Source organism: Oncorhynchus masou, chromosome 18 (assembly GCF_036934945.1).
Source record: "Oncorhynchus masou masou isolate Uvic2021 chromosome 18, UVic_Omas_1.1, whole genome shotgun sequence".
NCBI lineage: Eukaryota > Metazoa > Chordata > Actinopteri > Salmoniformes > Salmonidae > Oncorhynchus > Oncorhynchus masou.
In genome coordinates this window covers 78,622,011-78,642,490 of record NC_088229.1, presented here as the reverse complement: position 1 = coordinate 78,642,490, position 20,480 = coordinate 78,622,011, and the positions used below count along the sequence as shown (strand labels likewise).

The 20,480-nt window shown below is 48.1% G+C and overlaps 1 protein-coding gene across 1 annotated transcript in view; it reads left to right on the top strand.

Annotated features, from left to right (window-relative positions):
- Window positions 1–20,480, top strand: part of lyst (lysosomal trafficking regulator) — a gene marked incomplete at its 3' end in the record, with an annotated part of 204,258 nt that overhangs the window by 113,937 nt on the left and 69,841 nt on the right. Inside the window, 8 exon segments of the mRNA XM_064924533.1 lie at window positions 2,665–3,040; window positions 5,707–5,863; window positions 6,918–7,091; window positions 8,709–8,869; window positions 13,014–13,204; window positions 14,422–14,667; window positions 14,995–15,042; window positions 16,198–16,323. Coding sequence (XP_064780605.1) covers window positions 2,665–3,040; window positions 5,707–5,863; window positions 6,918–7,091; window positions 8,709–8,869; window positions 13,014–13,204; window positions 14,422–14,667; window positions 14,995–15,042; window positions 16,198–16,323 — 1,479 coding nt within the window.

Below are 20,480 nucleotides of genomic sequence, written 5' to 3'. Positions count from 1 at the left end.
GATACAAAAAGATTTCCCAAGCTTTAAACATCCCAAGGAGCACTGTGCAAGCGATAATATTGAAATGGAAGGAGTATCAGACCACTGCAAATCTGCCAAGACCTGGCCGTCCCTCTAAACTTTCAGCTCATACAAGGAGAAGACTGATCAGAGATGCAGCCAAGAGGCCCATGATCACTCTGGATGAACTGCAGAGATCTACAGCTGAGGTGGGAGACTCTGTCCATAGGACAACAATCAATCGTATATTGCACAAATCTGGCCTTTATGGAAGAGTGGCAAGAAGAAAGCCATTTCTTAAAGATATCCATAAAAAGTGTCGTTTAAAGTTTGCCACAAGCCACCTGGGAGACACACCAAACATGTGGAAGAAGGTGCTCTGGTCAGATGAAACCAATATTGAACTTTTTGGCAACAATGCAAAACGTTATGTTTGGGCCGTCTGGGGGTAGGTTATAGCAGGTGGTTTAGGTTATGGGTAGGTTATAGCAGGTGGTTTAGGTGTATGGGTAGGTTATAGCAGGTGGTTTAGGTTATGGGTAGGTTATAGCAGGTGGTTTAGGTGTATGGGTAGGTTATAGCAGGTGGTTTAGGTGTATGGGTAGGTTAGAGCAGGTGGTTTAGGTGTATGGGTAGGTTATAGCAGGTGGTTTAGGTGTATGGGTAGGTTATAGCAGGTGGTTTAGGTGTATGGGTAGGTTATAGCAGGTGGTTTAGGTGTATGGGTAGGTTAGAGCAGGTGGTTTAGGTGTATGGGTAGGTTATAGCAGGTGGTTTAGGTTAAGGGTAGGTTATAGCAGGTGGTTTAGGTGTATGGGTAGGTTAGAGCAGGTGGTTTAGGTGTATGGGTAGGTTATAGCAGGTGGTTTAGGTTAAGGGTAGGTTATAGCAGGTGGTTTAGGTGTATGGGTAGGTTATAGCAGGTGGTTTAGGTGTATGGGTAGGTTATAGCAGGTGGTTTAGGTGTATGGGTAGGTTATAGCAGGTGGTTTAGGTTATGGGTAGGTTATAGCAGGTGGTAAGGTGTATGGGTAGGTTATAGCAGGTGGTTTAGGTGTATGGGTAGGTTAGAGCAGGTGGTTTAGGTGTATGGGTAGGTTATAGCAGGTGGTTTAGGTGTATGGGTAGGTTATAGCAGGTGGTTTAGGTTATGGGTAGGTTATAGCAGGTGGTAAGGTGTATGGGTAGGTTATAGCAGGTGGTTTAGGTGTATGGGTAGGTTATAGCAGGTGGTTTAGGTTAAGGGTAGGTTATAGCAGGTGGTTTAGGTGTATGGGTAGGTTATAGCAGGTGGTTTAGGTGTATGGGTAGGTTAGAGCAGGTGGTGTAGGTGTATGGGTAGGTTATAGCAGGTGGTTTAGGTGTATGGGTAGGTTATAGCAGGTGGTTTAGGTGTATGGGTAGGTTATAGCAGGTGGTTTAGGTGTATGGGTAGGTTAGAGCAGGTGGTTTAGGTGTATGGGTAGGTTATAGCAGGTGGTTTAGGTGTATGGGTAGGTTATAGCAGGTGGTTTAGGTGTATGGGTAGGTTAGAGCAGGTGGTTTAGGTGTATGGGTAGGTTATAGCAGGTGGTTTAGGTTAAGGGTAGGTTATAGCAGGTGGTTTAGGTGTATGGGTAGGTTAGAGCAGGTGGTTTAGGTGTATGGGTAGGTTAGAGCAGGTGGTTTAGGTGTATGGGTAGGTTATAGCAGGTGGTTTAGGTGTATGGGTAGGTTAGAGCAGGTGGTTTAGGTGTATGGGTAGGTTATAGCAGGTGGTTTAGGTTAAGGGTAGGTTATAGCAGGTGGTTTAGGTGTATGGGTAGGTTATAGCAGGTGGTTTAGGTGTATGGGTAGGTTAGAGCAGGTGGTTTAGGTGTATGGGTAGGTTATAGCAGGTGGTTTAGGTGTATGGGTAGGTTATAGCAGGTGGTTTAGGTGTATGGGTAGGTTAGAGCAGGTGGTTTAGGTGTATGGGTAGGTTAGAGCAGGTGGTTTAGGTGTATGGGTAGGTTATAGCAGGTGGTTTAGGTGTATGGGTAGGTTATAGCAGGTGGTTTAGGTGTATGGGTAGGTTAGAGCAGGTGGTTTAGGTGTATGGGTAGGTTATAGCAGGTGGTTTAGGTGTATGGGTAGGTTATAGCAGGTGGTTTAGGTGTATGGGTAGGTTAGAGCAGGTGGTTTAGGTGTATGGGTAGGTTATAGCAGGTGGTTTAGGTTAAGGGTAGGTTATAGCAGGTGGTTTAGGTGTATGGGTAGGTTAGAGCAGGTGGTTTAGGTGTATGGGTAGGTTAGAGCAGGTGGTTTAGGTGTATGGGTAGGTTATAGCAGGTGGTTTAGGTGTATGGGTAGGTTAGAGCAGGTGGTTTAGGTGTATGGGTAGGTTATAGCAGGTGGTTTAGGTTAAGGGTAGGTTATAGCAGGTGGTTTAGGTGTATGGGTAGGTTATAGCAGGTGGTTTAGGTGTATGGGTAGGTTAGAGCAGGTGGTTTAGGTGTATGGGTAGGTTATAGCAGGTGGTTTAGGTGTATGGGTAGGTTATAGCAGGTGGTTTAGGTGTATGGGTAGGTTATAGCAGGTGGTTTAGGTGTATGGGTAGGTTATAGCAGGTGGTTTAGGTGTATGGGTAGGTTAAGGTTATGGAGTAGAATGTAGAGTTTTCACACTATTGTCCCTCTGCTCCAGGACATCCTACTGAAAGGCGTCCTCCAGATCGTCCAGGCCAACGTGGACATGGAACCTCTCTACTTCCTCTCCTATCCTATGATCCTCGGCGGCGCATCTTTCCCTGGCGGTACCTCCCCTGGCTCCCGACAAAATGGAGGGGCGGGGGGGAAGGGGGTCGGGATGCTGTGGAAGGGGGGGAAGCTGTCCCCGGGACGCAGGGAGGGGGATGGAAGAGAGGAACCAGGACATCTCAGGACCTCTCCGTGGCACGTTGCCCCGTTACACCTCCCTCTTGTGGGGCAGAACTGCTGGCCACACATGGCCTCTGGGTTCTCTGCATCTGTCTGGATAAAGGTGGCTGAGAATGAAGAGGGAGAGGGACATACAGAGAAGGGTAAGAGCACCCAATGAAATACGATGAAGGTTTATGACATCACAGGCTACATGGAGTTATATCTCTATAGGTAAAATACATGATTAGAGGCACAAAGATCATAACCCCAAGACATGCTAACCTCTCACCATTACAATAACAGGGGAAGTTAGCATTTTATATCATAATCACAAGACATGCTAACCTTTCACCATTACAATAACAGGGGAGGTTAGCATTTTATATCATACCCCCAAGACATGCTAACCTCTCACCATTACAATAACAGGGGAGGTTAGCATTTTATATCATAATCACAAGACATGCTAACCTTTCACCATTACAGTAACAGGGGAGGTTAGCATTTTATATCATACCCCCAAGACATGCTAACCTCTCACCATTACAATAACAGGGGAGGTTAGCATTTTATATCATAATCACAAGACATGCTAACCTCTCACCATTACAATAACAGGGGAGGTTAGCATTTGATTTAATAATCACAAGACATGCTAACCTCTCACCATTACAATAACAGGGGAAGTTAGCATTTTATATCATAATCACAAGACATGCTAACCTCTCACCATTACAATAACAGGGGAGGTTAGCATTTGATTTAATAATCACAAGACATGCTAACCTCTCACCATTACAATAACAGGGGAAGTTAGCATTTTATATCATAATCACAAGACATGCTTACCTCTCACCATTACAATAACATGGGAGGTTAGCATTTTATATCATAATCACAAGACATGCTAACCTCTCACCATTACAATAACAGGGGAGGTTAGCATTTTATATCATAATCACAAGACATGCTAACCTCTCACCATTACAATAACAGGGGAGGTTAGCATTTTATATCATAATCACAAGACATGCTAACCTCTCACCATTACAATAACAGGGGAGGTTAGCATTTTATATCATAATCACAAGACATGCTTACCTCTCACCATTACAATAACAGGGGAAGTTAGCATTTTATATCATAATCACAAGACATGCTAACCTCTCACCATTACAATAACAGGGGAGGTTAGCATTTTTGCGTGGTATGCTATTCATGAAAAAGGGATACAACTCAACATTAGGAAGGTGTTCCTGATGCTGTGGACACTGAAGTCTGATAAAACGGCATCATGTTCACAACCATCACACAACAGACCACTGAAGCTGGAACGAAACACTCTGTTTGCACCAAAATAACTGTGTAAACCACACCCCTAAATATTATGAGCCCCCACCTCCAGCTGGGTTTGGTGTTGGACTAGCCTGTGTTGGACTAGCCTGTGTTGGACTAGCCTGTGGTGGACTAGCCCGTGTTGTAGACTAGCCCGTGGGTGTGGGCTAGCCCGTGGGTGTGGGCTAGCCCGTGGGTGTGGGCTAGCCCGTGGGTGTGGGCTAGCCCGTGGGTGTGGGCTAGCCCGTGGGTGTGGGCTAGCCCGTGGGTGTGGGCTAGCCCGTGGGTGTGGGCTAGCCCGTGGGTGTGGGCTTGCCCGTGGGTGTGGGCTTGCCCGTGGGTGTGGGCTTGCCCGTGGGTGTGGGCTAGCCCGTGGGTGTGGGCTAGCCCCTATTGTAGGCTAGCCCGTGTGTTGGGCTGGTGTGGGCTCGCCCTTGTGTTGGGCTAGTGTGGACTAGCCCGGGCTAGCCCCTATTGTGGGCTGGTGTGGGCTAGCCCCTATTGTGGGCTAGCCCCTATTGTGGGCTAGTGTGGGCTAGCCCACCTTGCCTGCCAAATACCCACATGGAGACAATGGCGTCTTGTTTGCTGGGGCTGATTCAATATTTTTCCCATAGTCCTAACGTTCACATGCTCAAACTTTTGCACTTTGAATATTCTCCAGATGTCAAAGTGTCATCTACACAAATTGTTTACGGTTTTAGGCTGGTTTTCTGTACAGCACTTTGAGATATCAGCTGATGTAAGAAGGGCTTCACAAATAACCTTTATTTGATTTGACAAATGTGAACAATAGGCAGGGGATAGTTTTTCTCATGGTAATAGCCATGCTCAGTAGTGCTCAAGTCATTCAATTCCATGAGAGCAGCATTTATTTTTCAACAATGTTTTGAAGCAATTGGTCCAATCAGTCCTCAGTGACAAATCCTCACTATCTGTAGCTGCAATTTGGCACTACGCCCAGACCTTTGTTTTGAGAACGAAAAATATTTCCGTTTCAAGGGCTCAGCTTTGAGAGAAGAAGCCTTGTGAGGTATTGATCAATTACATGTTATGAACAAGTATTGATCTGTTACATGTTATGAACCAATATTGATCTGTTATATGTTATGAACGGTAATGATGAATTAATTATGCTGAATCATGCAAATAGAAGTATTTATAGCCGAATATAAGACAACTGCTGGGACTGGCCCATTAGAGCTCCTGATTGAGATGTGTACTACGGTGCATTGAGTTGGTTTTAACAGCACACTGATAATACGGGAGGATTCATGTCCCTGGTGGGGAATTTACACTACACTTCGTTTTTACGCTCTAATCAATATTTCCAAGTCCTAATTTTAAAGATCAAGAGGTCAATTAGAATGACTGGAAATCTGACAGACTTTGGTTTGTTATGTAAATATATAGCATAGTGATGCTGTTATCAGCTTCTCTTATCTTTCTATTGAAAAATGGATGAATTTGTATGTTTTTCTCTGCGCTCCAGAGGAGGGGAAGGCTCCAACGTTGGAGCCCAACCTGGGGACCATCCCGGATGGGCAGAGGGTGGTGGAGGAGAGCCTGATGCACGTTCTCTCCATGGGCTCCAAAGCTATGATGCTGCAGGTCTGGGCGGACCTCTCCACGGGAGTATTCACTTTCAGGTGGGCAGCAAAGGAGACCGATGTGATACATTTCACTGGCTGACTGACTGACGGGCTGGCTGACTGACTGACTGGCTGACTGACTGACTGGCTGACTGACTGACTGGCTAACTGACTGACTGACTGACTGGCTGACGGACTGGCTGACGGACTGGCTGACGGACTGGCTGACGGACTGGCTGACGGGCTGGCTGACGGGCTGGCTGACGGGCTGGCTGGCTGGCTGGCTGGCTGGCTGGCTGGCTGGCTGGCTGGCTGACTGACGGGCTGGCTGACTGACGGGCTGGCTGGCTGACTGACGGGCTGGCTGGCTGACTGACGGGCTGGCTGGCTGACTGACGGGCTGGCTGGCTGACTGACGGGCTGGCTGGCTGACTGACGGGCTGGCTGGCTGACTGACGGGCTGGCTGGCTGACTGACGGGCTGGCTGACTGACGGGCTGGCTGGCTGACTGACGGGCTGGCTGGCTGACTGACGGGCTGGCTGGCTGACTGACGGGCTGGCTGGCTGACTGACGGGCTGGCTGGCTGACTGACTGACGGGCTGGCTGACGGGCTGACGGGCTGGCTGGCTGACGGGCTGACGGGCTGGCTGACTGACTGACGGGCTGGCTGACGGGCTGACGGGCTGACGGGCTGGCTGGCTGACGGGCTGACTGGCTGGCTGGCTGACGGGCTGACGGGCTGGCTGGCTGACGGGCTGGCTGGCTGACTGACTGACGGGCTGGCTGACGGGCTGACGGGCTGGCTGGCTGACGGGCTGGCTGGCTGACGGGCTGACGGGCTGGCTGGCTGACGGGCTGACGGGCTGGCTGGCTGACTGATGGGCTGACGGGCTGGCTGGCTGGCTGTCTGACGGGCTGGCTGACTGACTGACTGACTGACTGACTGACTGGTTGGCTGGCTGGCTGACGGACTGGCTGACTGACTGGCTGGCTGACTGACTGACTGGTTGGTTGGCTGGCTGGCTGGCTGACGGATTGGCTGACTGATTGGCTGACTGATTTACTAGCTACCTGAGTGACTAACTGATTTGCCGTGTCTCCTCTCCTCAGGATGTGTATTGACCCTAATGATGAGATGAAGGCGGGGCTACTGGCCCAGGCAGAGTCCGGGGAGGGGCTAGTCTCACCTGGCAGTTGGCATCACCTGGGTATCAGCTACACCCAGCAGCCTGAGGGCAAGAAGAACATCCACGGGCGCCTTGCCCTATGGGTCAACGGAGTCAGGTAGGACCCTCTCAAGATGGCCTTGACACCATGCTTGTTTCAGTAAAGACAGACCAGGTGAAAGATGGCCTTGACAACATGCTTGTTTCAGTAAAGACAGACCAGGTGAAAGATGGCCTTGACAACATGCTTGTTTCAGTAAAGACAGACCAGGTGAAAGATGGCCTTGACAACATGCTTGTTTCAGTAAAGACAGACCAGGTGAAAGATGGCCTTGACAACATGCTTGTTTCAGTAAAGACAGACCAGGTGAAAGATGGCCTTGACAACATGCTTGTTTCAGTAAAGACAGACCAGGTGAAAGATGGCCTTGACAACATGCTTGTTTCAGTAAAGACAGACCAGGTGAAAGATGGCCTTGACAACATGCTTGTTTCAGTAAAGACAGACCAGGTGAAAGATGGCCTTGACAACATGCTTGTTTCAGTAAAGACAGACCAGGTGAAAGATGGCCTTGACAACATGCTTGTTTCAGTAAAGACAGACCAGGTGAAAGATGGCCTTGACAACATGCTTGTTTCAGTAAAGACAGACCAGGTGAAAGATGGCCTTGACAACATGCTTGTTTCAGTAAAGACAGACCAGGTGAAAGATGGCCTTGACAACATGCTTGTTTCAGTAAAGACAGACCAGGTGAAAGATGGCCTTGACAACATGCTTGTTTCAGTAAAGACAGACCAGGTGAAAGATGGCCTTGACAACATGCTTGTTTCAGTAAAGACAGACCAGGTGAAAGATGGCCTTGACAACATGCTTGTTTCAGTAAAGACAGACCAGGTGAAAGATGGCCTTGACAACATGCTTGTTTCAGTAAAGACAGACCAGGTGAAAGATGGCCTTGACAACATGCTTGTTTCAGTAAAGACAGACCAGGTGAAAGATGGCCTTGACAACATGCTTGTTTCAGTAAAGACAGACCAGGTGAAAGATGGCCTTGACAACATGCTTGTTTCAGTAAAGACAGACCAGGTGAAAGATGGCCTTGACAACATGCTTGTTTCAGTAAAGACAGACCAGGTGAAAGATGGCCTTGACAACATGCTTGTTTCAGTAAAGACAGACCAGGTGAAAGATGGCCTTGACACCATGCTTGTTTCAGTAAAGACAGACCAGGTGAAAGATGGCCTTGACACCATGCTTGTTTCAGTAAAGACAGACCAGGTGAAAGATGGCCTTGACAACATGCTTGTTTCAGTAAAGACAGACCAGGTGAAAGATGGCCTTGACACCATGCTTGTTTCAGTAAAGACAGACCAGGTGAAAGATGGCCTTGACAACATGCTTGTTTCAGTAAAGACAGACCAGGTGAAAGATGGCCTTGACAACATGCTTGTTTCAGTAAAGACAGACCAGGTGAAAGATGGCCTTGACAACATGCTTGTTTCAGTAAAGACAGACCAGGTGAAAGATGGCCTTGACAACATGCTTGTTTCAGTAAAGACAGACCAGGTGAAAGATGGCCTTGACAACATGCTTGTTTCAGTAAAGACAGCCCAGACTAAAGCAGGACTGGGTTTATTGGGGAATCTGTCCCTGTTTCCGTCCATTCTCTTCAATATAATACCTAATGAACATGACTGTGATGTTTCTCTTGTTTTCTGATTGTTCCCCATCTAGGAAGTGTGAGGTGTCTCTGGACTACACGTTACCCAGGAAGTCCAGCCTGTCTTCAGACAGCAACAAGACCTTCTGTCTGCTGGGACACTGTACGGGACACAGTGAGGACGTGACCAGACAGGGTGGACAGTACGACATGGGCACTGTGCTGCTCTTTAACGGTACCAAGCTGTGTGTGAGAGAAAGAGAGCTCCTCTGAGAGCTGAGAGCTGTAAAACCCATAACCCTCTGTCTGGCATCCTACCTCTGGGCTGTGTCTCTCTGGCATCCTACCTCTGGGCTGTCTCTCTGGCATCCTACCTCTGGGCTGTCTCTCTCTGGCATCCTACCTCTGGGCTGTGTCTCTGTCTGGCATCCTACCTCTGGGCTGTGTCTCTCTGGCATCCTACCTCTGGGCTGTGTCTGCCTGGCATCCTACCTCTGGGCTGTGTCTCTCTGGCATCCTACCTCTGGGCTGTGTCTCTCTGGCATCCTACCTCTGGGCTGTGTCTCTCTGGCGTCCTACCTCTGGGCTGTGTCTCTCTGGCATCCTACCTCTGGGCTGTGTCTCTGGCATCCTACCTCTGGGCTGTGTCCCTCTGGCATCCTACCTCTGGGCTGTGTCTCTCTGGCATCCTACCTCTGGGCTGTGTCTCTGTCTGGCATCCTACCTCTGGGCTGTGTCTCTCTGGCATCCTACCTCTGGGCTGTGTCTCTCTGGCATCCTACCTCTGGGCTGTGTCTCTGTCTGGCATCCTACCTCTGGGCTGTGTCTCTCTGGCATCCTACCTCTGGGCTGTGTCTCTCTGGCATCCTACCTCTGGGCTGTGTCTCTGTCTGGCATCCTACCTCTGGGCTGTGTCTCTCTGGCATCCTACCTCTGGGCTGTGTCTCTCTGGCATCCTACCTCTGGGCTGTGTCCCTCTGGCATCCTACCTCTGGGCTGTGTCTCTGTCTGGCATCCTACCTCTGGGCTGTGTCTCTGTCTGGCATCCTACCTCTGGGCTGTGTCTCTCTGGCATCCTACCTCTGGGCTGTGTCTCTGTCTGGCATCCTACCTCTGGGCTGTGTCTCTCTGGCATCCTACCTCTGGGCTGTGTCTCTCTGGCATCCTACCTCTGGGCTGTGTCTCTCTGGCATCCTACCTCTGGGCTGTGTCCCTCTGGCATCCTACCTCTGGGCTGTGTCCCTCTGGCATCCTACCTCTGGGCTGTGTCCCTCTGGCATCCTACCTCTGGGCTGTGTCCCTCTGGCATCCTACCTCTGGGCTGTGTCCCTCTGGCATCCTACCTCTGGGCTGTGTCTCTCTGGCATCCTACCTCTGGGCTGTGTCTCTGTCTGGCATCCTACCTCTGGGCTGTGTCTCTGTCTGGCATCCTACCTCTGGGCTGTGTCTCTGTCTGGCATCCTACCTCTGGGCTGTGTCCCTCTGGCATCCTACCTCTGGGCTGTGTCTCTGTCTGGCATCCTACCTCTGGGCTGTGTCTCTGTCTGGCATCCTGCCTGTGGGCTGTGTCTGTCTGGCATCCTACCTCTGGCCTGTGTCTCTGTCTGTGTTTTAATCTGTCCCAGCCAACCCCTTGGTACCTTCTCTCTCTCACTTGCACACATCTATCTCTCTGTGTTGTTGTTGGGGCTATAACTCAACATTGCTCTCTGCTGGTCATTTAAAGCATATATATATAGATATATATATATATATTTTTAAACCTTTATTAAACTCGGCAAGATGGTTAAGAAGAAATTCTTATTTACAATGACGGCCTACCCCGGCCGAGCTCTAACCTGTACAACGCTGGGCCAGTTGTGCGCGGCCCTATGGGACTCCCAATCACGGCCAGATGTGATACAGTCTGGGATGGAACCAGAGTCTGTAGTGCCGCCAATAGATTGCAGTGGCTTAGACCGCTGTGATACAGCCTGGAATCGAACCAGGGACTGATGTGGCTTATACCACTGTGATACAGCCTGGGATGGAACCAGGGTCTGTAGTACCGCCTCTAGATGCAGTGGCTTAGACCGCTGCACCACTCGGGAGCTTCTTTCTCTCTTCGATGACAACCGACTCCACGGCAACATTTTGAGGCTGGGACTCTTTGGTAGTCGTCCTAGTGCATTGAATTGTATGGTTTGTTTAACTGTGCAATCAATGGTTTTCCTCCTGACAGAGCTGGTGTAACCGAGTCAGGTTTGTAGACCTCCTTGCTCACACACGCTTTTTCAGTTTTGCCCACAAATGTTCGATGGGATTGAGGTCAGGGCTTTGTGATGGCCACTCCCAATACCTTGACTTTGTTGTCCTTAAGCCATTTTGCCACAACTTTGGAAGTATGCTTGGGGTCATTGTCCATTTGGAAGACCCATTTGCGACCAAGCTTTAACTTCCTGACTGATGTCTTGAGATGTTTCTTCAATATATCCACATAATTTTCTTGCCTCATGATGCCATCTATTTTGTGAAGTGCACCAGTCCCTCCTGCAGCAAAGCACCCCCACAACATGATGCTGCCACCCCCGTGCTTCACGGTTGGGATGGTGTTCTTCGGCTTGTAAGCCTCCCCCTTTTTCCTCCAAACATAACGATGGTCATTATGGCCAAACAGTTCTATTTTTGTTTCATCAGACCAGAGGACATTTCTCCAAAAAGTATGATCTTTGTCCCCATGTGCAGTTGCAAACCGTAGTCTGGCTTTTTCTATGGTGGTTTTGGAGCAGTGGCTTCTTCCTTGCTGAGCGGCCTTTCAGGTTATGTCGATATAGGACTCGTTTTACTGTGGATATAGATACTTTGTAACCTGTTTCCTCCAGCATCTTCACGAGGTCCTTTGCTGTTGTTCTGGGATTGATTTGCACTTTTCGCACCAAAGTACGTCCATCTCTAGGAGACAGAACGCGTCTCCTTCCTGAGCGGTATGACGGCTGCGTGGTCCCATGGTGTTTATACTTGCGTACTATTGTTTGTACAGATGAATGTGGTACCTTCAGGCGTTTGGAAATTGCTCCCAAGGATGAACCAGACTTGTGGAGGTCTACAATTTTTTTCTGAGGTCTTGGCTGATTTATTTCGATTTTCCCATAATGTCAAGCAAAGAGGCACTGAGTTTGAAGGTAGGCCTTGAAATATATCATCAGGTACACCTCCAATTGACTCAAATGATGTAAATTAGCCCGGGGCGGCAGGGTAGCCTAGTGGTTAGAGCGTTGGACTAGTAACCGGAAGGTTGCAAGTTCAAACCCCCGAGCTGACAAGGTACAAATCTGTCGTTCTGCCCCTGAACAGGCAGTTAACCCACTGTTCCTAGGCCGTCATTGAAAATAAGAATTTGTTCTTAACTGACTTGCCTGGTTAAATAAAGGTAAAAAAATAAATAAATCAGAAGCTTCTAAAGCCATGACATCATTTTCAGCAATTTTCCAAGTTGTTTAAAGGCACAGTCAACTTAGTGTATGTAAACTTCTGACCCACTGGAATTGTGATACAGTGAATTAATTTGTCTGTAAACAATTGTTGGATAAGGGAAATAATCCTTGTCATGCACAAAGTAGATAGTAGTCAAATCAAATGTTATTGGTCACCTACACATGGTTACCAGATGTTATTGGTCACATACACATGGTTACCAGATGTTATTGGTCACCTACACATGGTTACCAGATGTTATTGGTCACCTACACATGGTTACCAGATGTTATTGGTCACATACACATGGTTACCAGATGTTATTGGTCACATACACATGGTTACCAGATGTTAATGCGAGTGTAGCAAAATGCTTGTGCTTCGAATCCCGACCGTGCAGTAATATAAGATGTCGTAACCGACTTGCCAAAGCTATAGTTTGTTAACAAGAAATGTGTGGAGGGGTTGAAAAACAAGTTTTAATGTCTCCATCCCAAGTGTATCTTATTAAATATTTTTTATTGAGAAAGCATATCGTGCTTGCTGTTGACTTCTCAAGCTGTGTGGTATGGCCAGGGTGTTTTTATAGTGGAAGGTAGTGTTGTTGCTAGCATGTTGACCAGCATCCTGGGCTGGAGAACAGAGCTGTTCTCTGGGACCATGCCTTCTGGAGGACAGGGCTGTTCTCTGGGACCATGCCTTCTGGAGGACAGGGCTGTTCTCTGGGACCATGCCTTCTGGAGGACAGGGCTGTTCTCTGGGACCATGCCTTCTGGAGGACAGGGCTGTTCTCTGGGACCATGCCTTCTGGAGGACAGGGCTGTTCTCTGGGACCATGCCTTCTGTTGCAAAACGTTTCTTAAAGGAAATGAAACGAGGAGGGTAGCTTAGCTGAATTAGTCTCTGTCTGTCCCTCTCCCCACTAGGCTCCCGTATCGGGTCAGAGGAGGCATTCTACCTGTATGCCTCTGGTCCAGACCTCACGTCTATCATGCCCTGTAAGTACGGTAAGCCCAGTGGGACCTTCTCCAAGTACGTCACCACTGACGGGTTGAAGTGTGACACTGTCAGAGAGCTAATGATGAAGAACAAGGATGTGGACACAGCAGCTCTCATAGTAAGTCTGAGTCCCTCTTTCTGCTAATAATTCACAGACACTATAGGAGTGTCTGTGTGGTGTATCTATGATACTATATCTCTATGTTTCTATAGGAGTGTCTGTGTGGTGTATCTATGATACTATATCTCTGTTTCTATAGGAGTGTCTGTGTGGTGTATCTATGATACTATATCTCTATGTTTCTATAGGAGTGTATCTATGATACTATATCTCTATGTTTCTATAGGAGTGTCTGTGTGGTGTATCTATGATACTATATCTCTATGTTTCTATAGGAGTGTATCTATGATACTATATCTCTATGTTTCTATAGGAGTGTCTGGCAGTAGTGTATCTATGATACTATATCTATGTTTCTACAGGAGTGTCTGGCAGTAGTGTCTATGATACTATATCTATGTTTCTACAGGAGTGTCTGGCAGTAGTGTCTATGATACTATATCTATGTTTCTACAGGAGTGTCTGGCAGTAGTGTATCTGATACTATATCTATGTTTCTACAGGAGTGTCTGGCAGTAGTGTCTATGATACTATATCTATGTTTCTACAGGAGTGTCTGGCAGTAGTGTCTATGATACTATATCTATGTTTCTACAGGAGTGTCTGGCAGTAGTGTATCTGATAATATATCTATGTTTCTACAGGAGTGTCTGGCAGTAGTGTATCTATGATACTATATCTATGTTTCTACAGGAGTGTCTGGCAGTAGTGTATCTGATACTATATCTATGTTTCTACAGGAGTGTCTGGCAGTAGTGTATCTGATAATATATCTATGTTTCTACAGGAGTGTCTGGCAGTAGTGTATCTATGATACTATATCTATGTTTCTACAGGAGTGTCTGGCAGTAGTGTCTATGATACTATATCTATGTTTCTACAGGAGTGTCTGGCAGTAGTGTATCTATGATACTATATCTATGTTTCTACAGGAGTGTCTGGCAGTAGTGTCTATGATACTATATCTATGTTTCTACAGGAGTGTCTGGCAGTAGTGTCTATGATACTATATCTATGTTTCTACAGGAGTGTCTGGCAGTAGTGTATCTGATACTATATCTATGTTTCTACAGGAGTGTCTGGCAGTAGTGTCTATGATACTATATCTATGTTTCTACAGGAGTGTCTGGCAGTAGTGTCTATGATACTATATCTATGTTTCTACAGGAGTGTCTGGCAGTAGTGTCTATGATACTATATCTATGTTTCTACAGGAGTGTCTGGCAGTAGTGTACGCCCCCAGCAGCCCCAGGGTGTATACCATCTATGAGCCAGTGATCCGTCTGAAGGGTCAAGCTAAGACCATGGTGTCTCAGAGACCCTTCAGCTCTAGAGAGGTCCAGTCTGCGGTGCTGGAGACGCACATCCTCAGGACCATGCTGCCTGCAGAACCACAGGGCCTGCAGAACGTCCTCCACAAGATAGGAGGAACCGGGTCCTTTGTATTCCTCTTTGCACGGGTAGGACATAGTCTACATACTATTGATAGGAGGTACCGGGTCCTTTGTATTCCTCTTTGGGTCTGTTGTTGATGTTAGTCTCGCTGCTGGTTTCATTTGGTGTGGAAGGCCTCGAAAGCTTTATAAGCTGTATTTTTGTGAGGAAGCTTCTTCAACATAACTGTCATGACATTTCTACTTGAAGGAAATTACACAAGACAGGCTGGATTCACTGTGTTCTTCTCACTGTGTTCTTATTAAGCCAATCTCTCTCTCTGTTATGTAATGTACCTCCCCTCTCTCGTGTGTGTGTGTGTGTGTGTGTGTGTGTGTGTGTGTGTGTTCCAGGCGGTGGAGCTAAGTGACAGCGAGCAGACCCAGGCCCTAGCCCTCCAGGTACACCGATATCCTGATTTAAACCAGTGGTTGGCAGACGTTTCACACGGTTGTGTGGTCATTCTGAACTGGCTCACCTGATACACCTTGATGATTGAGGTGGAATCATGTGCTGGAATAGAACACATACCTGGATCAACAGGAGGTCTCAGAGGAGAGGTTTGAGACCCACTGGGTTAAATTACTGTCTGGCTAGCAGGTTAACACAACACCTGTGCCGATATGAATACAAATTCATTGTTTTATACAATATTTGATCTTGAATGAAAGTTCTCCTTTACCAATGTGGATAAGTTTTGGCGTGTTACTGGGACCCCAGTGAGTTGTAACGTGGCGTGCTACTGGGACCCCAGTGAGTTGTAAAGTGGCGTGCTACTGGGACCCCAGTGAGGTGTAACGTGGCGTGCTACTGGGACCCCAGTGAGGTGTAACGTGGCGTGCTACTGGGACCCCAGTGAGGTGTAACGTGGCGTGCTACTGGGACCCCAGTGAGGTGTAACGTGGCGTGCTACTGGGACCCCAGTGAGGTGTAACGTGGCGTGCTACTGGGACCCCAGTGAGGTGTAACGTGGCGTGCTACTGGGACCCCAGTGAGGTGTAACGTGGCGTGCTACTGGGACCCCAGTGAGGTGTAACGTGGCGTGCTACTGGGACCCCAGTGAGGTGTAACGTGGCGTGCTACTGGGACCCCAGTGAGGTGTAACGTGGCGTGCTACTGGGACCCCAGTGAGGTGTAACGTGGCGTGCTACTGGGACCCCAGTGAGGTGTAACGTGGCGTGCTACTGGGACCCCAGTGAGGTGTAACGTGGCGTGCTACTGGGACCCCAGTGAGGTGTAACGTGGCGTGCTACTGGGACCCCAGTGAGGTGTAACGTGGCGTGCTACTGGGACCCCAGTGAGGTGTGACGTGGCGTGCTACTGGGACCCCAGTGAGGTGTGGCGTGGCGTGCTACTGGGACCCCAGTGAGGTGTAACGTGGCGTGCTACTGGGACCCCAGTGAGGTGTAACGTGGCGTGCTACTGGGACCCCAGTGAGCTGTGGCGTGCTACTGGGACCCCAGTGAGTTGTAACGTGGCGTGCTACTGGGACCCCAGTGAGTTGTAACGTGGCGTGCTACTGGGACCCCAGTAATAACATGTGATTCTATGTCCAGGTGCTACTCTCTCTGGCCAAGTACAACCAGCACCGTATCAATGAGATGGATTGTTACCACGGTTACTCCATGATACACCAGGTCCTCATCAAGTCCAAGTGCATCGTGGGATATCATATTCTCAAGGTGAGTCATGTGACCAGGCATATGCATTTGTATTGGTTTTTGTTGTTGGTTCTGTTGATGCTCTGAATCCTCATGGTTCAATTTCATATCATCTAGTCCTCCGTGGTTCTGTTGATGCTCTGAATCCTCATGGTTCCGTTTCATATCATCTAGTCCTCCGTGGTTCTGTTGATGCTCTGAATCCTCATGGTTCCGTTTCATATCATCTAGTCCTCCGTGGTTCTGTTGATGCTCTGAATCCTCATGGTTCCGTTTCATATCATCTAGTCCTCCGTGGTTCTGTTGATGCTCTGAATCCTCATGGTTCAGATTCATATCATCTAGTCCTCCGTGGTTCTGTTGATGCTCTGAATCCTCATGGTTCCGTTTCATATCATCTAGTCCTCCGTGGTTCTGTTGATGCTCTGAATCCTCATGGTTCCGTTTCATATCATCTAGTCCTCCGTGGTTCTGTTGATGCTCTGAATCCTCATGGTTCCGTTTCATATCATCTAGTCCTCCGTGGTTCTGTTGATGCTCTGAATCCTCATGGTTCCGTTTCATATCATCTAGTCCTCCGTGGTTCTGTTGATGCTCTGAATCCTCATGGTTCCGTTTCATATCATCTAGTCCTCCGTGGTTCTGTTGATGCTCTGAATCCTCATGGTTCCGTTTCATATCATCTAGTCCTCCGTGGTTCTGTTGATGCTCTGAATCCTCATGGTTCCGTTTCATATCATCTAGTCCTCCGTGGTTCTGTTGATGCTCTGAATCCTCATGGTTCCGTTTCATATCATCTAGTCCTCCGTGGTTCTGTTGATGCTCTGAATCCTCATGGTTCCGTTTCATATCATCTAGTCCTCCGTGGTTCTGTTGATGCTCTGAATCCTCATGGTTCCGTTTCATATCATCTAGTCCTCCGTGGTTCTGTTGATGCTCTGAATCCTCATGGTTCAGTTTAATTCCATCTCGTCTGCTTTGGGCCTCAGTTATCTGATATGCGTGTGCAGTGAGTTGCTACTACTGCAGCTGTGATATCCAATGGTTTTCTCTGCTGAGAGGCAGTGTACTGATTTTCCTGTCTTTTACCTGAGCTGAGTAATGACATCAATGCCTGCCTGCCTGTCGGTCTGCCTGCCTGTCGGTCGGTCGGTCTGCCTGCCTGCCTGTCGGTCGATCTGTCTGCCTGCCTGCCTGCCTGCCTGTCGGTCTGCCTGCCTGTCGGTCTGCCTGCCTGCCGGTCTGCCTGTCGGTCTGCCTGCCTGTCGGTCTGCCTGCCTGTCGGTCTGTCTGCCTGCCTGCCTGTCGGTCGGTCTGCCTGCCGGTCGGTCGGTCTGCCTGCCCGCCTGCCTAACTGTGCTGGGTGAAACCATCAATGCTGTCTGTATTCCTCCTGTGTTTCTGTGTGTAGGACGTTGTGAAAACAGAAGTATGTCTGGTGAAGTATTGCCACTGCAGTGGACCTTATAAATGGACCTGGCTGTGGCCTGTGTCTCAGGAGAATGGAAAGGCCAGTAGTGTTGACAGACAGACTGAGATTGGACTTCATATAGATATAGGACTTGCGATATAGATCAGAACACTTGAACTGTTGGAATCATTGAAATACAGTGTGTTCAGAAAGTATTCAGACCCCTTGACTTTTCCCACATTTTGTTACGTTTCAGCCTCATTCCAAAACGGATTCAATCGTTTTCCCCCCTCATTAATCTACACACAATACCCGCCAATGACGACGCAAAAACAGGTTTTTAGAAATGTTTAAAAAACTGAAATATCAGATTTACATAAGTATTCAGACCCTCTACTCAGTACTTTGTTGAAGCACCTTTGGCAGTAATTACAGCCTGGAGTCTTATTGGGTATGACTCTACAAGCTTGGCACACCTGTATTTGGGGAGTTTCTCCCATTCTTCTCTGCAGATCCTCTCAATCTCTGTCAGGTTGGATGGGGAGCGTCACTGCGCAGCTATTTTCAGGTCTTTCCAGAGATGTTCGATCCGGTTTAAGTCCGGGCTCTGGCTGGGCCACTCATGGACATTCAGAGACTTGTCCCGAAGCCACTCCTGCGTTGTCTTGGCTGTGTGCTTAGGGCCGTTGTCCTGTTGGAAGGTAAACCTTCACCCCAGTCTGATGTACTGAGCACTCTGGAGCAGGTTTTCATCAAGGATCTCTCTGTACTTTGCTTCGTGGGAAGGTTGGCAGGTTGCAGTAATATCTAACTAAATGCTTGTGTTCCTAGCTCCAACAGTGCAGTAATATCTAACTAAATGCTTGTGTTCCTAGCTCCAACAGTGCAGTAATATCTAACTAAATGCTTGTGTTCCTAGCTCCAACAGTGCAGTAATATCTAACTAAATGCTTGTGTTCCCAGCTCCAACAGTGCAGTAATATCTAACTAAATGCTTGTGTTCCTAGCTCCAACAGTGTAGTAATATCTAACTAAATGCTTGTGTTTCTAGCTCCAACAGTGCAGTAATATCTAACTAAATGCTTGTGTTCCTAGCTCCAACAGTGTAGTAGTATCTAACTAAATGCTTGTGTTCCCAGCTCCAACAATGCAGTAGTATCTAACAATACACGCATCTAAAAGTAAAATATTTGAATTAAGAAATATATAAAGATTAGATTGAGCAATGTCGGAGTGGCATTGACTAAATACAGTAGAATAGAACACAGTATAAACATATGAGATGAGTAAAGCAGTATGTAAACATTATTAAAGTGACCAGTGTTCCATTATTGAAGTGACCAGTGATTCCATGTCTATGTATATAGGGCAGCAGCCTCTAAGGTGCAGGGTAGAGTAACCAGGTGGAAGCATGGTCTGATGGCCTTGAGATAGAAGCTGTTTTTCAGTCTCTCGGTCCCAGCTTTGATGCACTTGTACTGACCTCGCCTTCTGGATGATAGCGGGGTGAACAGTCAGTGGCTCGGGTGGTTGATGTCCTTGATGATCATTTTGGCCTTCCTGTGACATCAGGCGCTGTAGGTGTCCTGGAGGGCAGGTACTTTGCCCCCGGTGATGTGTTGGGCAGACCACACCACCCTCTGGAGAGCCCTAGATTTGCCGACGCTTTCGGTGATACAGCCTGACAGGGTGCTCTCAATTGTGCTTTTGTAAGTGGTTTTAGGGGCCAAGCCAAATTTTTTCAGGCTCCTGAGAGATGCTGTTGCACCTTCTTCACCAAACTGTCTCTGTGGGTGGACCATTTCAGTTTGTCTGTGATGTGTAAGCCGAGGAACTGAAAACTTTCCACCTTCTCCACTGCTGTCCCTTCGATGTGGATAGGGAGCTGCTCCTTCTGCAGTTTCCTGAAGTCCACGATCAGCTCCTTTGGTTTAGTGACAACAAACTCCACCAGGGCCCTCACTTCCTCCCTGTTGGAAGTCTCGTCATTGTTGGTAATCAGGGCTACTGCTGTTGTGTCGTCTGCAAACTTGATGATTGAGTTGGAGGCGTACATGGCCATGCAGTCATGGGTGTACAGGGAGTACAGGAGGAGGCTGAGCACGCATGAGTATCAGTGAAGTGGAGGTGATGTTTCCTGTCTTCACCACCTGGGGGTGGCCCGTCAGGAAGTCCAGGACCCAGTTGCACAGGGTGGACTCCAGCCAGCTGGTCTGCGCATGATCTGAGGACGCGGCTAGGGATGTCGTCTGGGCAACCTTACGAGGGTTAACACGCTTAAATGTCTTACTCACGTTGGTTACAGAGAAGGAGAGCCCACAGTCCTCGGTAGCGGGCCGCATCGTTGGCTCTGTGTTATCCTCAAAGCGGTCGCGAAGAAGGTGTTTTGTTTGTCCGGAAGCCAGACATCGGTGTCCGCGACGTGACTGGTTTTCCTTTTGTAGTCCGTGATTGTCTGTAGACCCTGCCACATGCGTCTCGTGTCTGAGTTGAATTGCGACTCCAGTTTGTCTCTATACTGACGTTTACCCTGTGATTGCCTTACGGAGGGAATAACTACACTGTTTGTATTTGGCCATATTCTCAGTCACCTTGCCGTGGTTAAATGTGGTGATTTGCACTTTCAGTTGTGTGTGAATGCTGCCGTCTATCTACAGTTTCTGGTTAGGGTAGATTTTAATTGTCACAGTGGGTACAACATCTCCTTTACACTTCCTGGTGAACTCAGTTAACGTAGCCATGTGTTCGTCTATGTTATTCTCAGAGG